Here is a 26,453-nt window from a genome sequence, read left to right as displayed (position 1 = left end):
ACACATGTCACCCACAAAACTCCTAGGTTTGTCCCTCTTCTACTTTCTGCTCTAATAAAGTTTAAGCACTATACATCCTGTTGAAAGAGAAACCAAAGATTTACTCAGAAGATGGTATTATGATAAAATTGTGTACCTATGTATGTGTGTTCATATGTATGCTCTACGCAAAATGTGGATCTTGGAACCTAAAGCAGACTTGGAGACTGTGGGGTGGTACCTAACTAAAGCCACCTGGGCTGGCTCTGTATGTGGAGCGTGTCTTGTGTCATGTAAGAAGCATGCTTTACAACTTGTCCCTTTGACAGTGAAATAGTTGGGCTCTCTTTCGTTTCTCCACACCCACTCTTGCCCCTCCTGCATGACTTTCTCACCACTTTGTGCTCTTGCTGTGTCCTCGGGGATATCTTAGTGATAAATTAGAAGGACTCTCAAGCATTGCAGATCTGATGCCACAAAAAATGGGATTTTAAAAATATTTAACAGTTACCAACCAGGATGGTATGTGCCATGTGTTATTCTAACTGACGTATTGGTGGGGAGGGTTTGTGTGTGTGTGTGGTATGCACACATGGTGTGTGTGGGTGCACCTGTACCTGTGTGCACACATGTGAAAAGCAAGGAGGATTTCAGGTGTCTTGCTCAGTCACTCTCTTTCTACTGCCTTGAGCCAGCATCTGCTTCTGCACCAGATGCTCACCATTTTGGCTAGATTGGCTGTGCCGTGAGCTCTTGGAGCCACAACTCTGCATCTTAGGCCCTCAACATTAGAGTTATGAGCACACACAGCCATGACCAGGTTTGTACATGCGTGCTGGGGATTCAAACCCAGGTCCTTATGCTTGCGGTACAGACATTCTTTTCCCCTGAGACCATCTTCCCAGCCCTTTCATGGCGTCTTGTAGGTGTTAAAATATTCATTTTCTGCCTTGTACTCTACTTTATGCCATCCTTTGAAAAGCATATATGTCTTCAGTTTGACATATCACCAGCAACTTAACGTATGTTTTTATTTTTGTGTGTGTGTCAAAACTTTCATAGGGAATACCTTTTTAGAATTCAAGCACTAACTTGGATTTCTTTCTCAAGTCCCTGAGCCTCCTGAGGACATTGCCGCCAAAGCAGAAACTCGAAAAGCATCCCAAGTGGTCCTTCCATCTCAAGCAGTATACGATACAGGTCAGACTAGAAAATAAAGTTCCTGTGCATATGCACTATTATGCTGATAACTTTTTGTTCTAAAAATATTTCCCTTTAAAAAAAACAAACCGAATCTTTTCATTATGCACAGGTTTTTCTAATGGATCAAAACCTTAATTTGGGTCACAGCCCTTGCTTACTTCTTCCTATGCCACATACCGGGCAATATTAACTGTATTTATGTACGTCAATCCATTAAAAGCATTAAGTAATCTGTTTATAACACTTGTTTCATCTAATTTTATTTTACACCTTGCATCAACAGTTAAAGTTTCCATATGAAACTCACTCATCAGCCACATAATTTTAATTCTACCAATGGGTAATTATTTATCTAATAGCATATAAAATATAAATTAAATATTAATTTATAAATGTATATTAATGTTCAGAATACTGTTTTCTCCTTGAATGGTTAAAAAATCATGATAAAACGTAGATTCTTTGGATGGTCTGACTAGAGATGTGCTTTTCAAAGCTTCTCTTTTTCTCCCTCTTAACTTCTGTTTGAAAGTTGTGATACCGGAGTTTCCAAAAGACGCTTACCCCAACGTTCCCGAGATGGAACCACTGAAAGAAGAGCTAAATAATTACACTGCCACGTGGAAAACTTTGGAGCAGACGATCGTGGACAGTTTGATTCAGATATTAACACTGGATATTTACCAAAAAACACCAAAGGATCTGCTTCAAAAAGTAGTTGAAACCATGGAGAGTAAGGCTGAGATCCTAAGGTTCATGGTAGAGAGTGGGCACAAGCAGTGAAAACATCTGAGCACTCTTAAGCCTGCTCTGATGGCTTCTTAAGTAAAAATTCGGGTCATCTGAACATAACAGACAAAAACTTAGCCAGGTGTGGTGACGCACGCCTTTAATCCTAGCACTTGGCAGGTGGATCGCTGTGAGTTCAAGGCCAGCCTGGTCTACAAAGTGAGTCCAGGACAGCCAAAGCTACACAGAGAAACCTGGTCTCAAAAAAACAAAAAAGACAAAAACTTAAACTATTGTAAATAATGCATAGTCCGTCCAATCAGAGCAGCCATGGGCACGCCACCGCTGGCCTGTGGCTGTCACAGAAAGAACTTGTATGGGCCGCCTGTGCCCATATCAAAACTGAGAGATCAATAATAATAATTATTTCCCTAACCTTTTACTATTATACTAATAACTTTTGTTTTTAAAATATTTCCCTTTAAAAAACAAACAGAACCTTTTCAGTATGCAGCATGGGAATTAAATGCGGAAGATTATGAGGAAGAAGCTGAAGACTATCAGGCTGAAACGGAAGTTGATGAGGAGCAGGAGGAAGAGGAAGAAGAAGAGGAAGAGGTATGGCTGAGTGGACCCCTCCTGGGCAGTGCATACTGAGACTCGTGTGTCCACAGTAGCGATCCTCACTTTGGGATGCCCCCACCAAGTGAACAAATAGGCATGTTCAGCTTTTTTTCTCCCTGTAGACATTACATCTCGTCGTACTGGGGATTGAGCCTTATGCATGCCGGGCAAGTGCTCAAACGCTAAGCTGGATCCCTCACCCTACCCTCAACTTCATGCAAGAAAAATTCCTCCTTTGCCCCAGCTCCCCTTGACTCTTTACAATGCCAGGGCTATTTAATGTGGGGGTGGAGGTGGGGGTGGGTGGGGAAAACATAGAAGGGAGATCTTTTTACTTTCTTTTTCTACAGAAAAAATGCGACTATTAAGATTATAAATATTTCATATGGTTACTGTAAGTAGGTACAGACTGTACGTAGGTACCTTGGAGTGTCTGGAAGGCTGTTCACATGGTAATAACATGCAATGCTCAAGAGGATCAACCCATACTCAGGCACCAGTCTACATCACTGGCACCAGAATCATAGTCTGACAATACCCAGAGTGGCATATGTCAACAGGATAACAGAAAGTTGTTCTTTAAATATGAGCTCTTACAAATGAAAGTATAATTTACTAAATTAAAAAAAAAAAAACATGGACTTGTAAATAACTTACTATTGCCCAGTTTAAATGCAAAGATATAGGTATGTAGCCAAAAATAAAATAAAATAAACAGTAGATTCTGTCAGTACTTTATCATTAGGAACTGATGTAAACATAGCCAAAGGGTGTGGGATTTGGCCTGCTCGTCTAAGTTTTGCTGCAGTGTTTTCTGTTATTCTTCTGTGCTCCCTCTGGTCTGCAGTGGAGGCATCCTTCCACATATCTGCAGGCAATTCTTAAGCTCTCCATCATATTGGAAGCGTGTGTTTTTCTATCTGGTCTTCTTTAACACTCCAGCACAAAAATCTCACAATCACAAAACACTGGGTAAAATACTAGCAACAGCCTGGCTTCAGAGATGGGGCATAATTACCCTGGAGCTGAAATAAATGTGCTTTACGCCAACCACCATAACAGCAAGAGGTGAAAGCATTAAACTGCTGCCAGGCAACTCAATGGTGTCCAAGAACAAAGGCAAAAGCAATGATGGTTTAACCACATAAACTTTGCCATCCACTCAAGGACTGCCATATCTGAGATAGATAGATAGATAGATAGATAGATAGATAGATAGATAGATAGATACAGATAGACAGATATATAGATATATAGATAAATTTCACAATGAAAAGAAAAAATCACCAACTCAAACTTTTCTAAAACTGACAAACACATCAGCACTGCCTAATAAGGACACTGAACTGGCTGTTATCACTCACCGCCTTGTAAATTCGAAACAGTAGGCAGAACTAAAGAGGCTGGGATGGACACACTAACTGAGCAGGGTGTTCAGACAAACAGTAGAAAACATGACATGAGCTATGCACTGACTGGAATAATGGTAGTCTATGCTTCGCAGGGGAGGGAACTTGAAGAAATGGAAAGTATCTAACATGAAACAAAGAATCAAAAAAAAAAAAAAAAAAAAGATGAGAAGAGCACTGGTGGACCTGTGGGAGGCTTCAAAGAGCATATACTGTATACATATATAATTGGAACTGTTACACATATAACCAGAACCCTCAAAATATGTGTTGAGAGAGAATTTGAAGAAACAATAGCTGTATTTTTTTTTTTTCAGTTTACAAACCCTCAGAGGTCTTAGTTAGGGTTCCATTGCTATGAAAAGACACCGTGACCACAGCAACTCTTATAAAGGAAAACATTTAGTTGGAGCTGGCTTACACTTTCAAGCACATGCATGAATCTATGGGGGCCACACATACGGAAACCACCACACCCTCAGATCCAAGGTCAGTGAATCCCACATTCAAAACACATGACAGAAACAGCACCAAGTATGCCATATTCACTGCAAATAACTTGTTAGGGGAGGCAGGAAAGCAAGGTGTGCCACATTCATAAGAACAGTGATTGAGGTGATGAGCTGTTTCCCTTGGGAATCAGTGCAAGCCAAAAGAGGGTGGGGCAACAGCTTGCAAATGCTGAAGACTTAGAACAGCATGCCTAGTAACACTTTATCTAACACTGAAGGCAAATTAAAGAGTTTTTCAGACACACAGAAGCTGAAAGAAACGAAATACAGATAGCATCCCTGGTAAATGTTGCGAAACGGTTAAGGAAGAAACAAAACTGACTCTACATGAACTATTCCAGGAAACTGAAGAGGAGGGGAAATTTTCCAACACCCGGGAGATCGGTGTCTCTCTGTTACCCAAATCCAAATACACCAAAGTAAAGAATAACAAACAGATAACCTTTCATGAACACTGATATAGAAACACTTAAGAAAAGTTTAACTGAATTTCAAAAATGTACCGAAATGATAATACACCATAGCCATGCAGACTTTGTCCCAAAAAGTCTTGATTTAGCCTTTGGACAACACTCAATGTAACTCATCCTCCTGACTGGCAGGCGGAAAGTAAAGTCCAAGGGATTGTCTCAATTGATAGAGAAGCAACATTTGGCAAAAATCCATTGTCTATTACTGATTCTAGAAAACTAAAGGGTGTATACTTACAAATAGCCTTAAAATAATTAATTCATACAGAAGGGCACATGACCCCTTAGCCAAGGAGTTTCTGACAATTGGTGGCCACTATGAGAGGGAGGAGGGAGAGCCGGGATTTTTTTTTTTTTTCATTCACAAATTTTTCTATTGTGTGAGTCATACCACATTTGAAAAGTGAACCAGGACAAACAGAAGAATTTTCACATTCTTAGTACTCATAGAGATTTTCTGCAGTGTGAGTTTGTAATTAATTGTAAACTTGTATCACATTCATAAAGTCTAATCAAATTGGGAACTCCTACATATCTTCTCATTGTTCTGGAGAGAGGTATGTTGTTTCTTTCAATATCCCTATGCTCACATTGCTAGTGTTAGACATAGACTTGTAGTAATGTTGCTAAGATCAGTGAGAGGGCAGTTTATGGTAATCATGAATGTTGTTGTGGAGAAACCTTAATCTCATACCATGCCTGTGAGGAACAAGAATCAAACTGAATACAATGTGGAAACCTGTCATTTTTTTATTCTTAATGGGTGTATCATATGTCACAATGGAGAGCCGGGTTTTTAAGGGTGGTGTTCCCCGGTAGGTTGACCATGCTCCTGTGGGTGGTCCGACACTCACGTGTGCATGCGCAGTGTTAATTGGAATCAGTGGGTCATTAAAAAAAAAAAAAAAGCAAGTTGGAAGAGAGATTAGTACAGTTTGAGGGGAGAAACTCAGGGGCAAATTTACTGAAATACATCATATGCATATCTGAAGTTCTCAAAAAATACATTTAAAATATTATATCAAATAAACCAAAAGGAACTTTCTCAGCTCGATAAAAGATACCTACTTTTTTTAAAGATCCATGAGCAGTAGATAGCACAACTTTAAAAAGCTGAATGCCCCCCTCACCCCACGCCCACCCCCTACTCTCCCCCTCCTCAGTCAGCATAGAATGTCCCCTCTCACCTCTGCACTTCCTCTTGGTCTGATCGACTCCGTTAGAGTTGACACCTTGTTTGGCGTAAAGCCACATGGCTATGACCCTGAAAACCGGAGGTGACGTCACGGGTTCTTGAAACCGCAGAGTGCTCTGGGTTTGTCAGGAACACTGCTCTTTCCCAGCCGCCTACCTGAACACCCACCACGTGTTCGGCAGCGGTTGGCTGCGAAGGAGCGAGGTGTTGCTCCCGCAATTTAAAGTGCGATCTAAAACTACGGGAAGCAACAGCTGCTCGTTTTCATACGATACCAAGCAGGGAACAGACAACAACACCCAGGCTGATTAGTGTCAAGTTTTGCAGCTGTACAGAAAAGTGTTGCGGCTCCTCCTTTTACGAACATAAGCATGATGTAGACTAATTTGCAAGGTATTCCGCTTCTAGTTTCAAAACTTCTGTGTCTGTGCTTAAATGTATGCCTGCCTTTTGTATATGCAGAGCTTTTTAGGAAAAAGAGTCTGAAGGGGGTGGATGCGCATAGGAAGAAAAATGAAAGCGGATTTTTCACTGTCGAACGCTATTTCTAGGGCGAAGAAAAAATCAAAGAAAAAAGGAGGCACTTGGGAGATACAAAACACTTCTGCCCAGTGGTTCTCAAAGAAAACTTCATTCTACAACCGGGCAACACGGACGAGGTTGTGAAATACCGAGAGAAGATATACTACTTCTCAAATGCTGAGGCTAAGGAGAAGTTTCTGGAACACCCTGAGGACTACGTGGCCCGAGATGAACCATTAAAGGTGAAAACAGTGTTCCTGTGCCAGCGACTGTTTCCAGGGTTCCCCACCTGAAAACAGTGTTCCTGTGCCAGCGACTGTTTCCAGGGTTCCCCATCTGTGTGCTTAGCAGTGAAATCCCCACTCCCATTAAAAGCCAACAGCAAACAAACAAAAAACATAACAGTGGTATCTGGGCTTAAGAATAAACAGTTTTTAGCAGCGTGACATAGAAAATTATCTGTTTTAACTTCCATAATATTGCCTATGTCAAACCAGCACTTAGTCTGTGTCTTTTCTGCCTGATATTTAAAGTCGCAAATGGGGACAAGTAAAATGGCTCTGGAGTTAAAAGCACTCTCTCAGAGGACCCTAGTTCAGTTCCCAGAAACCACACAGCAACTCAAAACCATCTGTAACAGCTTACGATCTACGTACATATAATATCTTAAAATATGCTTTTTCACTTACAAAAAATGTATGTATCCCTACATAAGTCTCCTAATGCTCAACGACTTTGACATCTAGTTCACTGACAGACACTAGTCATAAAATTATTTTCTATTGTAGATATGAGGTGATAATAAGTAAGTAATTTATGAACATATAATTCTTACTTCTCTTTAATTCTTTTATTACTATAATTCTCTGTAATGGGATAATTGGACCAAGGTGTGATATAGTTATATATTTGTACACTTAGGTTTTTTTTAACTTTTCTATTTATTTGCTGATTTTGTGTGTGTGTGTGTGTGTATGTGCAAACATGCACATGCCGCAGCACACATGTGGAGTTCAGAAGACAACTCTTGGGAGTTGTCTCCCTCCTGCTGCCATGTGGGATCCACCAAGGTCCCTACCCCTTACGTCATTATCACCCTCTTCTTTTCCTGCTCTGGCTGCCCTGGAGTTCACCATGCAGATCAAGCACATCCCCAGCCTCTGCCTCCCGAGTGATGGAATTAAAGACATGTACCACAGTTAGCCCTATCACGTTGTTTTCCACAAATCCACCCAGACAGGACCCAGAAACTCTAAAGGTAATTTCTCAGTTCTCCTATGAAACATAAAATGCCTTGGGTATGCAAGGAACATGGCTGACCAGCCGTCTGAACACCCTCTCGGTGCCGGGGCCCTATCTTCCAGGAAGTGAGGTCGGGACTTCCTCGTTGTACTGTCACCATCCAGCATTCTGCTTTCCCATTGTTTCTCTCCAATGACACATCAGTTGACTTAAGTCAATCAGAGGTCCAGAGCTGGCACTCCAGATGCTACCACCGAAGCATTAAGAAGTGTGCCGTGGCAGAATCAACACTTATTTAGATCACATGTCCTTGTTTCATGGCCCTGTCCCTCCTATCCGACGGCTCCAATGTACTTGGCAGTCTGCACAGCTAGAGTGCTAGTGAGCATCATCTTCCCTCTTGAACATTAAGGATGCTCCCTTCTTGTGTGCCAGCATCTGGTGATGCTGGGCTGAGAATCACTGCTTTGTAGATAGTCTCTCATTTTTAATATCTGGAAAGTCATAATGTCTTAGTTCTTGGTGTTCTTAAAATTGCCATGAGTCTTTCTAACTTGTTGTTGTTGTGTTTGGTTCACAACGCACATTCACCATGAAGGCCCCAGAATCTTGGAGCTTCATAGCTGCTGCTTCTTCTTCTTCTTCTTCTTCTTCTTCTTCTTCTTCTTCTTCTTCTTCTTCTTCATCTTCTTCTTCTTTTCTTCTTCTTCTTCTTCTTCTTCTTCGTCTTCGTCTTCTTCTTCTGCTGCTGCTCTAGTGTTTGAGACAAGGCCTCCCGTGTCTCAGGCTGGCCTTTGTATTTTCTATGTAGACAAATATGGCCACCACATTACAGGCATGCACCACCACAGCGAGTTTATGTTGTTCTGGTAATTGAACCCAGGGTATCATGCACGTGAGGCAAGTTCTCTGTCACCTGAGCCTACTCAGCATCTCTGGACTCCTGACATTTCCATCACAACAAAGATTGTGATGCTCCTGGCTGCTTCTGCTTCTAAAAGCCATTTGTGCCTCTTTCTCTTTCAAAGTCCTGTGCTCCGTGGAGGCCCAGACGACCCAAACACAGCGTCATCTCCCGCCTTGCCGCTGTCCTCCGCCAGCTTTACAGTCATTGCCTCACATTCACGTGAGCCTTGGCTGCTCCTTCATCTCAACTGTAACCATTGTCCTTGACTATTTCCCAGGCTGGGGACGATCACAAACCGCTGTGAGAAGCGACATCAGGGCTTCTTCACTTACAGTGCGGACACCGCAGGAATTGGTGGCAAGGTCTTTGAAGTTCCCTTACACATGGGCTTTTTCTTTGGCAGAGAGATCCTTTTTAATCATACTAAGAGTCTTTCTGTTCCTTGTCAACATTACAATATTTTTTACGTAAAGCTGCTTTTCGTTAAACGCCTTTTGGCATACACCTTGGGATAGCCCGGTTGGCTGTCCTTCCCCCCTAAAAGCCATTTGGGGGCAATGAATTGTGTTCCTTGATAGTCTGATGCCTGAATATAACTGAATTTGTAAGGAAAAAGTCCCATGTGTGGCAGGCTGGAGAGGTAGCTCATGCAGCTAATAACAACACTGCTCTGGCAGAGAACCTGAGTGTGGCCCACCTGTTGACTGTCTCACAACCACCCGCAATTCCAGCTGCAGGGGATCCAACCCTTCTACTGAGCTCTTCAGGGACCCACACTTCCACACACTCACACGCCTAAAAATAGACTCTTTATTTAAAATGTATATATATTTCAAATATATATATTTAAATAAATAAATACATACATACATACATACATACATACATACATATTCCTGGGGCTAGAGAGATGGTCCATCCAGTTAAAAATACTTGCAGCTCTTTCAGAGAATCTGGGTTCAAGTCTCAGCACCCACATAGTGACTCACAACTATCTATAACTCCAAATCCAGGGCATGCATTACCCTCCTCTTCTAACCTCCTTGGGCACCAGGCACTCATGTGATTCAGGTAAAGCAGTCACACACATAAAATAAAATTTAAAAATCACTTTTTTCCTTTCCTTTTCTTTCTTTCTTTCTTTCTTTCTTTCTTTTTGTTTTTTTTTGTTTATGTTTTGGTTTTTTGGTGGGGAGAAGAGGTTGTTTGAGACAAAGTCTCCAAGTGCAGCTCTCCCATTACAAGTTTGAATACCACCAGGCTAATTACACAGGGCTTCTTTTCACCCTCTGTGACAGGCTCCTCCCTTACGGATATGTCTTCTGGGTGCTCATGGCTCCGGCAAAACTTCATGTGCAAGAAAGCTGGCAGAAAACTTTGGCATTTTTCACATTCAATTTGATGAATTTCTCCAAGAAAAATTACAGCTCAAGGCCGAAAGGAAATTTGGACCCGAGTTTGAGGACGATTCCGAGGAGGAGCAAGCAACAAAGCAGGAACTTGAAGAGCTTGCAGCTCAGGCGAACGTGAAGATTGAAGAAGAAACTACAAAAAAGCAGGTAACGTAAAAGCTAAGGTTAACCTGGAAGCCCCACTTGCCTGAGGACAGATAACTTCCTGGAATGCTGGAGGCTGTTTTTTACGTAAGATAACAAGTCACGTGTTTTCACCTCAAGGGCGCAGAAAATGCTTGATCACAGGCGGAAGGAATGCAGGCAGGAAGTACGTCAGAATGTATGCGTGCCCCCATTGGACAAAGGCAGGAAGTACCCATTTACTGCCGTTCTCTGGGAATCCTGGGTATGGACCTGCCCAGTGTCTACCTTTGTGGCCAGTGTTAAATGACATTCATTTTAAAATGGACAAGCGTCCATTTGGTCTTTCCCCTCACCATTTTCAGGTTTAATGGTAACCGTGGTGATGCCTCTGAGGACCGCTGTGTTTGCTGCAGAAGTTGGTTTCAAGCCAGAGCCCAAGCTGCAGCAGCCACGGCAGGCTAGAAGCAGTCACCATCCCAGGACGCCAGCTAGAGTTTTACCTGAAAACAGATAAAAGAGATTCAGTGGGTGTGAACAGATAGGGGCATCCAGTGACCCCCCCCCCCAGCCTCCCCCAAGTTCATCTCTGGGGTATTGGCACACATTGTTTAAGCAGTCCTGGTCAAAGTGTAGTCTGGGTGACCATTCTCAGCTTTGTTTTAGCAAGACAGTCCCAAGAATCTTTATTGTTTGATGGGACAAGCTAGAGATGGCTACAATCGCCCGGGTGCATGCGCGATGTGAATAGGCCCTCAGCTGGTGGTAGTCTGTGCCTGGAATCCAAGGTAACCATCGCAGATTTAGGACATGACCTTCAGACATTCTAGACTATACGGGAAATTGTGAAAAGCTGAGACTAAGATGCCTCCCGTGTTTTTGTGTGGTTTCATGGGAATGGAGTGGGTTAAGTATCACATCTGTAGGTAGTCCTTCGTGAGGAGCATGCCACGTGTGAGGTGAGTGGCACAAAATGACAGCAGGGATTCCAGGCTCAGTCCTCCTTATCATTAGCCTGTGAGGTCAAGTGAGAAGCCGACACACTTTTTGGGAAGCAGCATCTGTGTGCGTGGTATACAATCAAAGTGGTATCAGACCAGAGTCCTGCGGAGGGAAAGTCACCGTAAAAGCCCGCTTTTCCTTTGTGGAATATAAACTTGCTTCTCACCGAGCATATGAAATATGGAGTCTTGTGCAATTCTGACAAAAGTCAGAAAATGTCCCCTCACTGAACAGGTGTGTAGCATTTCTTTGGGGCATTTTGGCTGGTGACCCTGAGCTATAATGTAAGATTTCCAACTATCGTGCTTTCTTTTTTTCTGTCAAATATGTTTTTGGGGGGTTTTGATGTTGATGTTGTTGTTTCTTTTTGGTTTTTTGAGACAAGATTTTTCTGTGTGGCCTTAGCTGCCCTGGACTCACTTTGTAGACCAAGCTGGCCTCGAACTCACAATGATCCACCTGCCTCTGCCTCCGGAGTGCTGGGATTAAAAGCCTGCACCACCACACCCAGCTAAATATATTTTTTTAAGTGCCCTGTTGCCAATGAAGATTTAAAAGTTTTGCTCTCTGGTGAAGCCTAATGAGGCTTAAAGGAAAAAAAAAAAAAAAAAAAAAATATATATATATATATATATATATATATATATATATATATATATATATATATAAAACATTTTTTATCTGGGATTTTGAAAAGAAAGTTCTGGATTCTGTTGTTTTGTTTTTTTAATAATTTCTGATCAAATGAGGCTATTTTCTTCTAAAATGAGGCCCACAATAGACCCAGACACAGTTATACATAACAGAAACTCTGAGGAGCCTGGACAGTGACATGGAGCATCCCCATAGGTAAGGAGACACACCCTCAGACACAGTTTAAATGAGTGCACTTTGTGCTGTGTAGTCAGGGAAATAATGATACCCAAAAATCGTAAGGAAAACTGACCCAGGTTTCTAAATAGGGGCCTAGATTTCTTTTTAATGTAGCAAAATGCTTTCTGCTTTTCTGTGGATGGTCAGCTGCTGCTGATGTTGTTGTCGCTTTTCTGTTTCCTGAGTCTCAGGAGGTGATGAAGGGGTTTGCTTTAGATGAGATACCCACCCTGTTTCCTGGCAGGCAGAAGTCTGTCAGAACTGTACTCATTTTCAGAATCATTGTTTTTTCCAAGACAAGGTTTCTCTGTGTAGCCCTGGCTGTTCTGAAATTTGCTTTGATAGACTAGGCTGGCCTTGAACTCACAGAGATTTGCCTCCCTCTGCCTCCCAAGTGCTGGGTGTGTACCACTGCAGCAGGCATTTTCAGAGTTACTGATGGTGGATGTGCTCAACAAAAATGATTCTTTTCCAGAACCTAGAGAATGGCTCAGCAGTTTGGAGCATTTGTTGCTCCTGCAGAGGACCCAGGTCCAAATCTCAGCATCTCCATGGTGGCTCACACCCATCTGTAACTCTAGTCTTAGGCAATCCAATGCCATCTTCCAGCCTCAGTGGGCACCAGGCACACACATTGTACAAGACCTTACATGTGCAGGCAAAACATTCATGCACAAGAAGTAAAAATAAATAAATAAATAAATAAATAAATAAATAAATAAAAGAATCTTTTTTTTTTTTTTTTAATAGCTCCATTCCAGGCGGGTGCATGCCTTTAATTCCAGCACTCAGGGAAGCAGAGGCAGGTAGATCTCTGTGAGTTCGAGGCCAGCCTGGTCTACAAAGTGAGTCCAGGACAGCCAAGGCTACACAGAGAAACCCTGTCTCAGAAAAAAAAAAAAAAATAGCTCCATTCCAAAAATAACTGGCATGCTTTTTATTATCCATTTGAGGGTCATCCTCAGAGAGGGGTGACTTGAGTTCATCACTGCAATGTTTTCTCTTTGTTGCTGTGATGTTATAAGTTCCTTCCGGAATGTGCTTCAGATGAGTGTCTGGTTGACCAGCATCCAATACAATCTGGCTTAAGGCAATATTACTGTATGGGATAGATGGCAAATATCAGTGTGAGTGAGTCAAGCAGGTTTTGGTGAGGGGTGGGGGGGAGAAAAAAAGAAAATGGTGTAAAAAATGACCCTAATGGCATATGTAAAATCAAGCCTGTTGTCATGATGACTCCTCTTAGGTACTATTTGTATCTAATCACATTATATATCATTAATATACTATATATCAGAGCACAGAACTCAAATTTTACAATGGCTGCTATCAAAAGCGACCTCAGAGAAAAGCCTAGGCCTCAGTCGAGTCAGTGTTGTAAAACAGCACTGCTCACCAATGTGGAGCTTAGGATGCCTCTTATTTTCTAACTTTTGCCTGTAGCTTCCAAAGGTGACGTTCACAGAAGAGGAAGAAGCAATCAAGCTGAGTCTCATGGAGAACGAGGCCCTGCCTACGGAAATTCTGGACCCCATGCTCTCTGAGTGGTGGCTTAAAGAACCAATACGGTGCCTCCATACACAAAGGGTTATGTTTCTCATTCATCCTATTTCCTTTCTCCTTGATGGTAAAAACTATAGTCCAATTTGTACTTGAGAATGTACTCTTATCATCCATGTCAGCTGCACATTAAAATAGCCATGTTTCTGAAAAATACCAGTGCCAGAGACCCACCCCCAGGCAATTAAATCAGAACCTGCTGAGATTTGAGACCAGAATCCAGGCACCAGTGCCATTTAGGGTCTCCAGGAGACTCTAGTGTGTGGCTATAGTTGAGAACGGTTTCCTAAGCCCACACACCCTCATGGTATGCTGGACTCTTCCCCCTGAATCCTTGTGATGATTACAGTTAGGACTGCTGTGTAGCTGTCCACTCTTAGCCCATTAGCAAATGCCTGCAACAGTTAAAATGTATGACGTATGCAGAGATTCCATGTTACTTTGTGGAGGGTCTCTGGAGGCTTTGCAGCAGGCAGGGAACATTATCCGTGAAAAGACAAGAATGAAACTCGGTTCAGCCCGATTCTTAGGTACTGGTGCTGAGCCAAGACTTCAAGAGTCTGACGTCAGCTCATTTATCTTTGCCATATTTAAGCATAGTGAAGGGTCTGGGATACGTAAAACATAAATTCTGGAAGATGCAGGCAGAGCCTGGATCATCAGACAGCAAAAAGATCACAAGATTGCAAACTCCATCCATTCCTGGATTTCCAGGAGGAAGACAGGTTCATCTCTCTCTCTCTCTCTCTCTCTCTCTCTCTCTCTCTCTCTCTCTCTCTCTCTCTCAACTTTGCTGGCTTCCCCAGTGCCTATCTGTGTGCATAAGTATATCTTGTCCTCTATATCAAAACACAGTATGAATATATCTATAATATAATGTTTTTCTTATTTGGTTTTTTAAGTTATCATAGAAAATAACGTGGTCACGTGGCATTTCCATACACGTATATAATTAACCATCCCTTGTTCCTTTTGGCACCACGTCACCTTCCCTGTTAGCCCGCACACACTCCCACTGCTTCCTTCCCTCATGTCATAGATGCCATATACAAATCGGTAGCCAGGTAGACAGACAGACGATAGACAGACAGACCATCCATAACCTGAGAGAAACATGTGGGGCTTGTCTTTTGGGTGTGGCTTATCTAAAATATCAGTGATGCTTTAAGCGGATTATGAACATTTCCACCCAGCTCCAGAGGCTTTATCCTGGACGGCTTCCCGAGGTTCCCTGAGGAGGCCCAGTTTCTAGGGGAGCGTGGATTTTTCCCGGATGCTGCCGTCGTAATTCAAGTCGATGATCAAGATATCTTCGACCGCCTCCTTCCGGCACAACTTCAGAAGTGGAAGATGAAACAGCAAAAGAAATCAGAAAGGAAAAAACTCATCAAAGACATGAAGACAAAAATCAGGGTACAGATCCAGTACAGATGCGTTGGGCTGTGGTCCTTTGTCACCTACTTAGGGTTTTAAGCAGTCTTCACAAGAATGGGGTTTTCAGATTTTAGTGCCACAGTGAGGATGAGAGCATTTTTCGTCAAATATTTTATCCTTTTATAAGGATTAACAATTATTTGAAGCTTTTTGGTTTTATCTTTTTGAGCTAGGGTCTCCATGTGCATCCCTGCCTGGAGACTCCCTACCTAAGCCAGGCTGCCCTTGAGCACAGAGATCCACCTGTCTGTGCCTCCCAAGTGTCCAGCTTATTTGAAGACTTTTGATCACCGGCATCTTTAATGCTTCTCTTTCCAAATTAGTAATGTCCAGGCCTATCTCTAGCAGGCACAGGAGCAGGTCGGAGGGCGCAGCAGAGGCTGAGGCCCGACTTTTGGCTTTTTATTATCCAGTTCTTTTACCTACCTCCCTACACCACTCCATCCCTCCCAACCTCCCCAACACTAGGTAGGAGAGAAGGAAGGTTAGAGCAGAAAGGGGCATTGATACCCTTAGGCTGCGTCCTGCTGATTAGGGGCGTTGAGTTCCTTCGGGTAAATTTTATCTTTGCTGTCAGGACATCTCCAGGTGACAACCAGAAATCCAGCAAGAAGTGTAGGGCAATCAGCAACCAGTAAGCCAGCAAACAGGCAACAGCAACAGCAGGGGGAGCTCTAGCATTTACCACGAGTCCCCCTGTCTGCAGCTGGCAAAATCACAACCCTGCTAGAGCAGGAGGCAAATCATAGGCAGCTGCTGTGGTCAATCCGAAGCAGCCCCATATCCCACACCAGGGACTGAAGCAAGAAACATCTTCCCACACCATCTCTGTGTTGCTAAAGAAACCAAACAATTCTCACTACAAAAGGCAGTATTGCTAAGAGAGCCAGAGGCAGAAAGCAGAGGCTCCTGATAGTGCAAAAGCTCCCACCCGCCACCACAGCGCCCTCACAGGGCCCTCACGATGACCCAGCAGTGATCTTTCCTGCATTAGTCTCCAGGTCACCCTTCCAGCTACTCACAGACCAGTCTTCTAAACGTCTGTCTGGATCACACCATCAGGCTCTGAACTCCAGGCTTGTTCCAAACCCATTTCCTAACGGTCTCATTCAGCTGCCGTAAGTGTAAGTTCTTTGCTGCAGCACCCATTCCAGGTGCCTCTGTGTTTCCTTACCAAGGAGTCTCATACGCTGGGCGACACCTGACATCACACAGTTCTCTCTGGATCCCTATCAACTCAGCCTTAGAATAGATGGCATTGCATGACTTGATATTGTATTTTGAGAAGAAAGTGAAAAAAGAGATATAATGCCCAAAGCAGTGCCTATCTCTGGCTTTTACTTAAGCCTACCTCTGGCAGGCACACTGTAATTAGCTAACCTTCATAGTGCTGAGCCAAGCAGCACCAAACCCCTGAGGATGTGTGACCAGATCCCCTGTGCTAGGTTTGAAGGACCTGGAAAAGATTATGGCACGAGCACTCACCCTCTGCAGCATGCATGTGCTTCCCTCAGAGACGCAGCTGTGCTTTCAGAGACATGCCCCAGTAAGAAAAATAGATTTCCAAACATTTTCAACACATTGCCTCCCAGTATATCTCTGTGCATGAAATCTAATGTCCACCCCAGACAAGCTCTAAGATACATAGAATGACCAAGCCCATTGGGCTACGTATCACTTGGGGGGGGGAGGATAGACCAGCAGGGCGAGGACATTCTGGGTCAGTCACTGTCCCTTGTTATCCTGGCAAGGACTCTATCCTTCTACCACATGTGCGCACCAGCTTGAAAGGGTACATTAATACAAAGCAAGTGATTTGATTTGATTTTTCTATTGTAAACTTGTAAATGTTTCTTCAACAGGAGGATATGATCGCTAAAAGGAGAGCTGAACTTCTTTCAGAGAGAGAGAAAAAAAAGAAAGGGGACGTAAGTAGATGAATATACATATGTACATATACAATATACATAGTCTGTTCACATCACATCATATTCCAGTTGTTACCCCTTGCTTGTATCTCCTGGTTCCCACCCGCTCTCCTCCTTCCACCCTATTCCTCTCCACTAGTCCTCTGACTGGGTGGGGTGTGGGGCTCCTCCCCCACCATTTGACCAGAGCCTATCAGGCCTCATCAGGATAGCCTGCATCCCCTTTCTCTGTGTGCCTGCTAGGCTGCCCTGCCAAGGGGGAAGTGATCAAATTGGGGCCACCAGAGTTCATGTCAGAGGTAGTCCCTGCTCCCCTCATAAACGTGGAGAATGAGCTGTCCATTGGCTAGATCTGAACAGGAGGCCTGGGTTCACTGCATGCATTGTCCTTGGCTGGTGCGACAGTTTGCACAGGCCCATCTCCTAGATCCAGATCCACTGGTCTTGATGGTCTCCCTGTGGGGCTCCCAAACCCTCTGGGTCCTTCCATCCCCCCATTCTTCCATACAACCCTGCTAGAGCAGGAGGCAAATCATAGGCTGCTGCTGTGGTCAATCCGAAGCAGCCCCATATCCCACACCAGGGACTGAAGCAAGAAACATCTTCCCACACTCTGCCCAGAGTCCAGCTGCCACTCTCAGCATCTGTCCTGACCCCCCGCTGGGAGGAGTCCCTCAGAGGACATCTAAGAAGATGATCTTTTTTTTTTCTTTTTAAAGCAGAACGCCATGATCTCAACAGGAGAAAAATAAATAAAGGGATTTGTTTTAAAAGTCTACAAAAGCTAACATAGAGTTTACAGGGACTGGTGAAATGACACATAGTTTTGTTTCTTTTACTTTTGGCGTGGTATATGCTTCTTGACGTACTCCTACAAGGCCACGCCTTCTAATCCTCCCAAACAGTTCTTCCACCAACTGGGGACCAGGCTTCCGACATGGAGGTCTGTGGGAGCCATTATCATTCAAAGCACCCTAGAAAGTACTAAAGGGTAGGTTGCAGTAAAATTGATTAGGGTTATTTCTGCCAGCCCCTGTGTACCAGTGGCATTTCTTTGCCCTAGAAGGAAATAATGTAGATAATTTCTAAAATAAATAAATAAAGCAAACTGACTAGACATGCCAGTGCCACAGGGATGTTGATTGGTGCCTTCCATCTCTTGAGCAAGACCCAGACTTTCTGCTTTTTCTTATCCTCACATCTTAAATTCAAATATGATACAACATCATTTACATTCAGAGAGCCCTGGTTGCTCTAAATCAATCAATTTAGCCTTCTATTTACAAAACTAAATAAACAAACAGCAAGGTAAGATTTCTATATTCTTAGCTGGCATGGTGGCATACTCCTTTAATCCCAGTACTCGGGAGACAGGCAAGTGGATTGCTGTGAGTTCAAGACCAGCCTGGTCTACAAAGCAAGTCCAGGACAGCCAAGGCTAACACAGAGAAACCCTGTCTGGAAAAACAAAAAAAAATTTACTATATTCACTATATTCTTAAGAAAAGTTATAAGAAAAAAATTGAAAAATCCGTGAGTGAACAGAATAGTTGGTCAAAAGATTAAGTTGCAATCCAGGGAACATCATTAAACACTAAAGGGTTCTAATTTTCATCAGAAATTTTCGGAAAATTTCAAGAAGAAACTTATACAATAAAACAAGCACTAGAGCTAGTGAGATGGTCCAGCAGGTAAAGGCAACTGCCACTGAGCCTGGCAGGCTGAGTTCCAGGATACACTTGGCAGAAAAAGAAAACAAATTCCTCTAACATCCACACATGTGCCCCACAATACACAGACACAGGACCAATTAGTTAACTGTAATTTTTTTAAGAAACAGATTGCAGGGGTTGGAGAGATGGCTCAGAGGTTAAGAGCACTGACTCCTCTTCCAAAGGACCCGGGTTCAATTCCCAGCTAGACCTGCCTCTCACATGCTGTAGCACTAAGGAGTCAAGTTTCCCAAATAGAGAACAAAACTGCAAAACTAGAAAAGAGCTAAGTATCTATGGGGTCAGTCTGGGGCACGGGGGTCAGTCTGGGGGGTGGGGGAGAGGGATGGGAGTGGGATGTCTAAGAAATGCCGGAAGGAAATGCCCCACTGTTGAAGGCAGCAGCTTGTCCTGGAAGAGCTTATATGATATCAAGCAGAACATCCAAAAATACATGTACACGAGACAAATCTGCATTCAATCTCAGAATGGCAAGCACAGAAATACGACCACAACCATTTCTAATGTTTCTGTTTGTTTTTTGTAGTGTGTAGTGGTACGTGCCATTATCCCATCACTTAGGAGGCAGAGGCAGAGGCAGGAGGATCTCTGTGAACTTGAAGCCCTGATTAATATAGTGAGTTATAGGCCAGCCAGAGCTCAAACTGCTGCTGCTGCTGCTGCTGCTGCTGATGACGATGATGATGACGACGACGATGACGAAGAAGGAGGAGGAGGGTAGGGAGGAGGATGAAGAAGAAGAAGAAGAAGAAGAAGAAGAAGAAGAAGAAGAAGAAGAAGAAGAAGAAAAGAAGAAGAAGAAGAAGAAAAATTAAAAGGTTCCTGTGAAAGAATGAGGACAGGATTTTTTTCAAACATTTCACTAACCATACTGAAGTGCTGGGTCTGGGGTCGCACAAAAAATGAGGACATGACCATGGAAGTAAAAAGTAATCAGTAAGGAACTCAATTCCCCGTGGGAAGCACTTCCAGCCAGCTGGGGATGCAGTCAGACTCCGGAGCTGAAGCTACAACCCTGGAGGGAAAGAGCAGGCTTCTTTTAATGCAAAAAAACCACAAACAGATGTTGGGAGACGATTAGGTAGTCTAGTCATTCTGTAAGCTGATGGAGCTGTCCCAGAGTGAAGGAGCTGCTCAGGATGTGGCCCACTGAGGTAGAGGGAAGGAAGCACAAGCTCAAGGCTATTCCATCAATGGCAGCTGTTTTATTCCCACTTCATGGGCTGAGGCAGGTTTGGCGGCTTCTCTTGTAACCAAGGAGAGTCTAGGGTAAAGGGCGTCCCTGCAGGATGGAGCCGCTCTGGGCCCTTCAAATGACAGATAACAAAGCAATGTCTCTAAAATCCTAAGTCAAATCATTTTCAACTTGGAAGTCTGCACATTTTTATTTAATCTGTTTATAAAGTGTGAGGTTACAAAGGAAATCTTTTCAGATATTTTAAATCTTTGAAAACTAGCCTTTTATATGCTTCCTAAGGAAATAGCCAGTTGGCTCAGTGAGTCATGTTTCTTCTGCTCACGAGGAAACAACAGTAATGAGGAAACAACACAAAAACACCTGGGAAGCCGGGACTGAGGGGAGAAACATGCGGGTGGAGATAGAGAGGGTTAAAACTGGGCTTGGGTTTTGACCAAGGTGAGAAATAGCATTGACCTGACATAGAAACAGTACCAGAGACTGGGTTATGCTCTGGATTCAGCTACGTTCACTGGGTCTCTGTGGTGGATGGAGGCCCAATAACTAATGACAGGTCCTGTCCATTGGATTTCATTTTCAGAAGCAATCCAAAAGTGTTTGCTTTGTACAGTGTCAGCTTCTACATGAAGAACTAAATAGTGAGCTACAGCTAGAGGGAAGATGCATGCACGTTACGATTTGGAGAGCCTCCTGAATCACAGAGAATCAGGACCCGTGGCTAGGTGCTGAGTCAATACGCAGACGTGGGGGTAGAAGTTAAGATTGTAAGTACTCCATTGCAAAATGAAGACTAGAAACAAGACTAAAACTAGAGACTAGACGAAGAGGAGGAACATTAGCTACATGCCCAGTTATCAGCAGAAGAGGCAAGCCAAAACATCACAGGCATCACAGTGCTGCTTTCTAAACTGATTTTTAAGCCACACTTTAAAATAGAGAAAGACACCGGGCATGGTGGCGCACGCCTTTAATCCCAGCATTCGGGAGGCAGAGGCAGGCGGATGGCTGTGAGTCCTGAACTCCTTTTGTAGACCAGGCTGGCCTCGAACTCACAGAGATCCACCTCCCTCTGCCTCCCTGAGTTCTGGGATTACAGGCATGTGCCACTGCGCCTTTGCTCAGAGTCTTAAAGACATTACATTTCTGGGTGTCAGCCATCACCTTCTTACCGCATCTCCAAGTGATTTGTTGACAGTGTCATGTGGCGCAGAGTTTATCTAGAGAGTAAAGGAACCATTTTCTTCCTTAGGGTACTTACAGAGATGATGAGGAATTTAGCGACGAAGAGCCTGACGAAGAGGAGGATATTGAAAACATCCTTGAAGAAGAGTTTCCAAAAGATGAGGAAGAGATGAGCGAAGAAGACGAGGAACAGGAGGGAGAAGCAACTGAGCGCCTGAGGAGCGAACTGGGGGAGAAGTTTGAAGCCGACACTAATAATCTGCAAGTAATACAGGTCATGACCTTCCCTTTATCGCCACTGAAAGATGAACAGTCTGGGGCTGTAAAGGGGGTAATTAGGTTCAATGTCTTGTTTTTGTGTGATATTTCGAAGGACTATTTTAGAGCAGCAGACACTGCACAGGTATGAAATCTACAGATCAAGAATGTGGGTGCCTCCAAGGTCAGCGTGGGTTATCTACCCACCGGCAGCCCCTTTTCAAAGCTAAAAGATGCTTTTCTTTATGCTTACATAGTCAGCAGCTGTGTCTCCATGCTGTCCCTGAGAAACACTAAATGCAGCAAACTCTGTGATTTCTCTCATCAGGAGGAATTCGAGAAGGTTTTGGTACCAATAATTACGGTTAACGGAGCTAGGAAAATGCATATTGTACAATATGTGTTGAATTTGAAGTTGAAGCCACTGGTGGAAAATCGTGCAAGCATTTTTGAAAAGTGTTACCCAGTGACGTCACACCTCGCTCATAAAATGATCGCCTTTACCTACAAGTACATGAGCTCATTTGGCTACTGGGACCCTGTGAAGGTAACGTCAGAAAGTCCAGCTGGAACCTACCAGCCACTCTTCACAGCTTTAGGTTGCTTAGGCAGACATGATCATTTGGACAAGTCATAAATGTTGTATAATGCTATATATTAATATTCAGGGGACTGAAATAGAGGCATCTAACTTTCATCTTTGCTTCTGCTAGAAAATATGTAACGGGAAACCAACACTACCCACCTAAATATCTTTGTGTCCCTAGCATTTATTTCCAGCAAAGAATTCCATTCTAGTCTAAGAATGAGTGACGGTGCTGATGAGGCTACTGACCCGAGTCACCATTCTGCTGTGACTCTCGGAGGGAAGCAGTGTGACAGCCAAGTTTCATACCCACTGTGCTGCAGCCAGACAAAATGGTGCATGCCGTAGTAAAAAAAAAAAAAAAAGTCCCAGCATCAATTAATTATCCACTCCACCCCGTTCCATATGCATACCTTAGACTGTCTCTCATGGGCGTTTTACATTTCATGGCTGCTGCTAATGATGTGGCTGAATTTTATCTGTACAAAAATGTGAAAGAAATTTGTCTGCCCTAAAAGATAGCCCAGAAGAACCGCCTGTAATTACCTGTTTCAGATACTATAGCAAAACCGTAGTCAGGGAAGGTTCACCAGCGCAGTTTATCTTCTGGTAGGTCAAAAGGCCTCCCACTCAAGTCCAAGACCAGGCAAGTTCAGCGTGGTATTGCCGTAATAGCCCCAAAGGTAAGAAGTCTAGATCAAGGTGTCGTCGAGGCCTCTTGCCCTGTCCAGCAGTCGGCCACCTTCTTTCTCATAGTGTCCTCATGTGGCACTTCCTCTGTGTACACCCACTCGTGTCTCTTCCTCCTGTTGTAAGAAAGACTATGTTGGGGATGGAGAGATGGCTCAGCGGTTAAGAGCACCGTCTGCTCTTCCAGAGGTCCTGAGTTCAATTCCCAGAAACCACATGGTGGCTCACAACCATCTATAATGTGATCTGACACCCTCTTCTGGCTTTCAGGTATACAGAGCACTCATATACACTAAATAAATAATCCTTAAAAAAAAAAAAGACTATGTTTCTAAATTTTACAATTTTTTTCAGATATATTGAAGGAAATGCTTGACGAATGTAATCTAACTTGTGAATTCAATTGTATTACAGCTGAGCGAAGGAGACACAATCAAGCCCGTTGAAAATGCAGAGAACCCACTTAACCCTGTAATCCACCGTCAGTATATTTATTTTTTATCTAGTAAACAAACTAAAGAAAAATTCATGATGAACCCAATCAAATATATCCGGCAGCCCAAACCCAAAGCTACCATGCCTGTGAGGATTATGATCGTGGGGCCTCCCAAGTCAGGGAAAACCACAGGTGAGCTTCTCTGTCTTTGTTCCTCCAACGTCAAGGGAGCTCTGAAACCCAGCACCCACTACCAACTCTCCAGGAACTAGCCATGAAATCAGACGCTTGCCACGGTGACTGCACTAATTTATACCTCCAACAATGTATAAAATGATTCAATTTTTTTTCTATATCTTTGCCAGAATTTGTTTGGTTGGTTGATTGGTTTGGTTTTTTGAGATGAGTTGCTGTATGTAGCCCTGGCTGTCTTGGAACTCATTTTATAGGCCAGGTTGGCCTTGAGCTCACAGAAATCAACAGGCCTCTGCCTCCCTGAATGCTGGGCTTAAAGGTGTGTGCCTCCACCACCCCGAACAGTTTATCTTTTTAAAGATAACAATCATTATGGCTGAACTGAGTAAGATCTCGATGTTAAAATTACTATTTCCAAGTATTTTATGGGGGATTCTTATTCTTATGTTTACGTCAGCAAGGATGTTGGCCCATATTTTTTATTTTGGTTTTTTTTTTTTTTCTTGTTTTTATCAGACTTGGCACAGGGCAATATTAGTTTCATGTCATGAATTTGTAAGGATCCTTTCTCTTTTTAGTTGATGGAATACTTTGACTTGTAGACACTGGTTTTTAAAGTTTAAAAAATTTGCCAGGCGTGGTGATGCACGCCTTTAATCCCATCACTCGGGAGGCAGAGACAGGCCGATCACTGTGAGTTAAGGCCAGCCTGGTCTACAAAGCGAGTCCAGGACAGCCAAGGCTACACACAGAAACCCTATCTCGAAAAAACAAAAAGAAAAAAAGAAAAAAGGAAAGAAAAAAACTTAGCACTAGAACCACCCAGTGCTGGGCTTTTCTTCATTGGAGACTTTGTATTACTCCTTCAATTGCACTGTTCGTTGTTGGCTTGCTTTGGTTTCCCATAGCCTCTTGAGTAAAATCTGGTAGGTTATATGTATCCAGAAGTGCATGCATTTCCTCTAGATTTTCTGATTCATTGATATATACAAAGGTCTCTGCAACCTCCACAGCCAGCAGATGGATGATCCATGAGATTCAGTGAGACTCGGTAGCTGGCGTTAGTTCAAACTTCTGGAGTCTGACCGCCGAGTAGTCTACTTTAGGCAAATTTAATCCCAACACAATTTGGTGAAAACTTACTCTGGTGATAATTAAGTCATTCCTGCATTCACGACAAACCGTACATAAACCTCTGAGCTAAATACAGATCAGACTTGACTACACTGAAACTCATTCTAAAGTCCATAAAGATGGGTTCTTTAGATTGACTTGGAAAACAAGTCTGAGGCAGGGGGATCCAGTGTGGTCCCCAGCAGCCACCACACAGACAGTGCAGAAGTCATCAGGCTACTGGCCATGTCCCTCCCTTCCCGGCCTTCTGGTCCCTTCCCTTGAAGGAACAACCCCGCTTGTTTCACATTCGGGTTTTCCCAGTGCTTGCTTATCTATGAGCACAAAGACCTCCATTCAAATGTATAGATTGTCAAAACACTGCCTAAGCATCCTAAGGAGTACAGAGGCATCAGCTGCGATTTGCAGTCTTGTTTATTTATTTATTTGGGTTCCTCCAGCTTCTGCTTATTTTATCTAAGTGTTTGTCCTTCTTATTTCTCTTCCAAGGACCAACCCTTTGAGTTGCTGGTCCTTTGTGTTGCTTAGATTCGGTTTCACTTATTTCTGCTGTGGTTTTTTTGTCATCTTTTCATCAACTGGTTATGGCTTAAGTTTATTCTATTTTTTTATGACTGGGATACATGTAAGCTTTTAAAATTAATATCTCTGGCTTTAAAGTATATATACTCATAGCTACAAATTTCCTTCATAGTACTGATGAGGGGGTTCATTTCCCATAGATTCCGGTAGCTGTGTTTTTGTTTTCATATGACTCTGCAACTTTGTCTTATTTCCTCTTTGATTTCTTCAGTGACACGCCATTCATTCAAAGCATGACTTAGTCTCTGTGTGTTTGTATGATTTATGTAGCTGTTCCTACCTCTGCTTTCTAATGCTTTCCCTGACCTGAGACATGGGGGAGGGGGGCGCCATAGTTTCAGCTTTTGCATTTGCTAAGACTTGCTTTACAGCCTCATGCATGATCTATTTTGGAAAAGCTTTCATGAGCTGAAAAAGAACGTAAGCTCTGCCTTAGTTAGGTATTTGTTAGGTCCATTTGACCTATCATACAACTTAGCCCTGGTGTTATTTTGTTGATTATTTTCTAGGTGATCTATCTGTTAGTGACAATAAGCTTCTGAAGTGATACACTATTTTTGCACTGGGGTCAATGCTTCTGTTTATGTTCAGTAGAGTTAAATGGAAGTGGCAGCTCTGACATTATGTACAATTGTATCTTCTTGATGGATAGCTCCCTATTTCTTATTTGTTACCTTCTTTTTTGTTTGTTTGTTTGGGTTTTTTGTTTGTTTGTTTGTTTTGTTTTGTTTTGTTACCTTCTTATCATTGTGATAAATACTTGACAGAAGCAACTTAAGGAAGAAAAAGTTTGTCTTGGCTCACAATTTAAGGAGCACAGTCCGTGATGGTGAGGAAGGTATGGTGGCTGAGTTTAAGACAGTGGGAGTAGCTGCCACGCCTTCACACCTCAGCACACCAGGAAGCACAGAATTCAGGCTAAAAGCAAACTAGTTCTCTCTTCAGTGTCCCATCTTAACGGGCTATACCTCACATAACAACATATAAAAACTTCCAAAAACTCCCAAACCAGCAGCTGGTGACTAAACGCTCAACGCATGAGTCTATTGGTAACATTTCACATTTAAATCTCATCATCCTTTTTATTTAAAAAATATTTGAGAATTTAATGCTGTGTGTGTTAGACACATTCAGATCCACCCCACCCCACCCCACCCCACCTCTTACCCTCATTTTCTACCCACACAACTTAGTGCTGTTTTGGGGCATCCACCAGAGACGACTACTCAGACATGGGTTTAAGCCAATAGAAAGTCTTTATTACCAAGTCTTTCGTTTTCATTTTGGCTGATGAGGATGTCTGTGTGCTGAGTTTTATGGCCTGAATGGTACTTC

The 26,453-nt window shown here is 43.0% G+C and overlaps 1 protein-coding gene across 1 annotated transcript in view; it reads left to right on the top strand.

Annotated features, from left to right (window-relative positions):
* Ak9 (adenylate kinase 9) overlaps positions 1-26,453 on the top strand; it is a 118,031-nt gene that overhangs the window by 72,742 nt on the left and 18,836 nt on the right. The window contains exons 20-30 of the mRNA XM_051164063.1: positions 1,090-1,179; positions 1,640-1,915; positions 2,408-2,529; positions 6,673-6,885; positions 10,091-10,351; positions 13,646-13,770; positions 14,956-15,175; positions 17,059-17,124; positions 21,305-21,511; positions 21,824-22,042; positions 23,186-23,399. Coding sequence (XP_051020020.1) covers positions 1,090-1,179; positions 1,640-1,915; positions 2,408-2,529; positions 6,673-6,885; positions 10,091-10,351; positions 13,646-13,770; positions 14,956-15,175; positions 17,059-17,124; positions 21,305-21,511; positions 21,824-22,042; positions 23,186-23,399 — 2,013 coding nt within the window. The remainder of the gene's footprint in view (positions 1-1,089; positions 1,180-1,639; positions 1,916-2,407; positions 2,530-6,672; positions 6,886-10,090; positions 10,352-13,645; positions 13,771-14,955; positions 15,176-17,058; positions 17,125-21,304; positions 21,512-21,823; positions 22,043-23,185; positions 23,400-26,453) is intronic.

This window comes from Acomys russatus, chromosome 21, assembly GCF_903995435.1.
Source record: "Acomys russatus chromosome 21, mAcoRus1.1, whole genome shotgun sequence".
NCBI classification, from domain to species: domain Eukaryota; kingdom Metazoa; phylum Chordata; class Mammalia; order Rodentia; family Muridae; genus Acomys; species Acomys russatus.
Note: the sequence above shows the minus strand (reverse complement) of the source record. Positions and strands in the feature narration are given on the sequence as shown.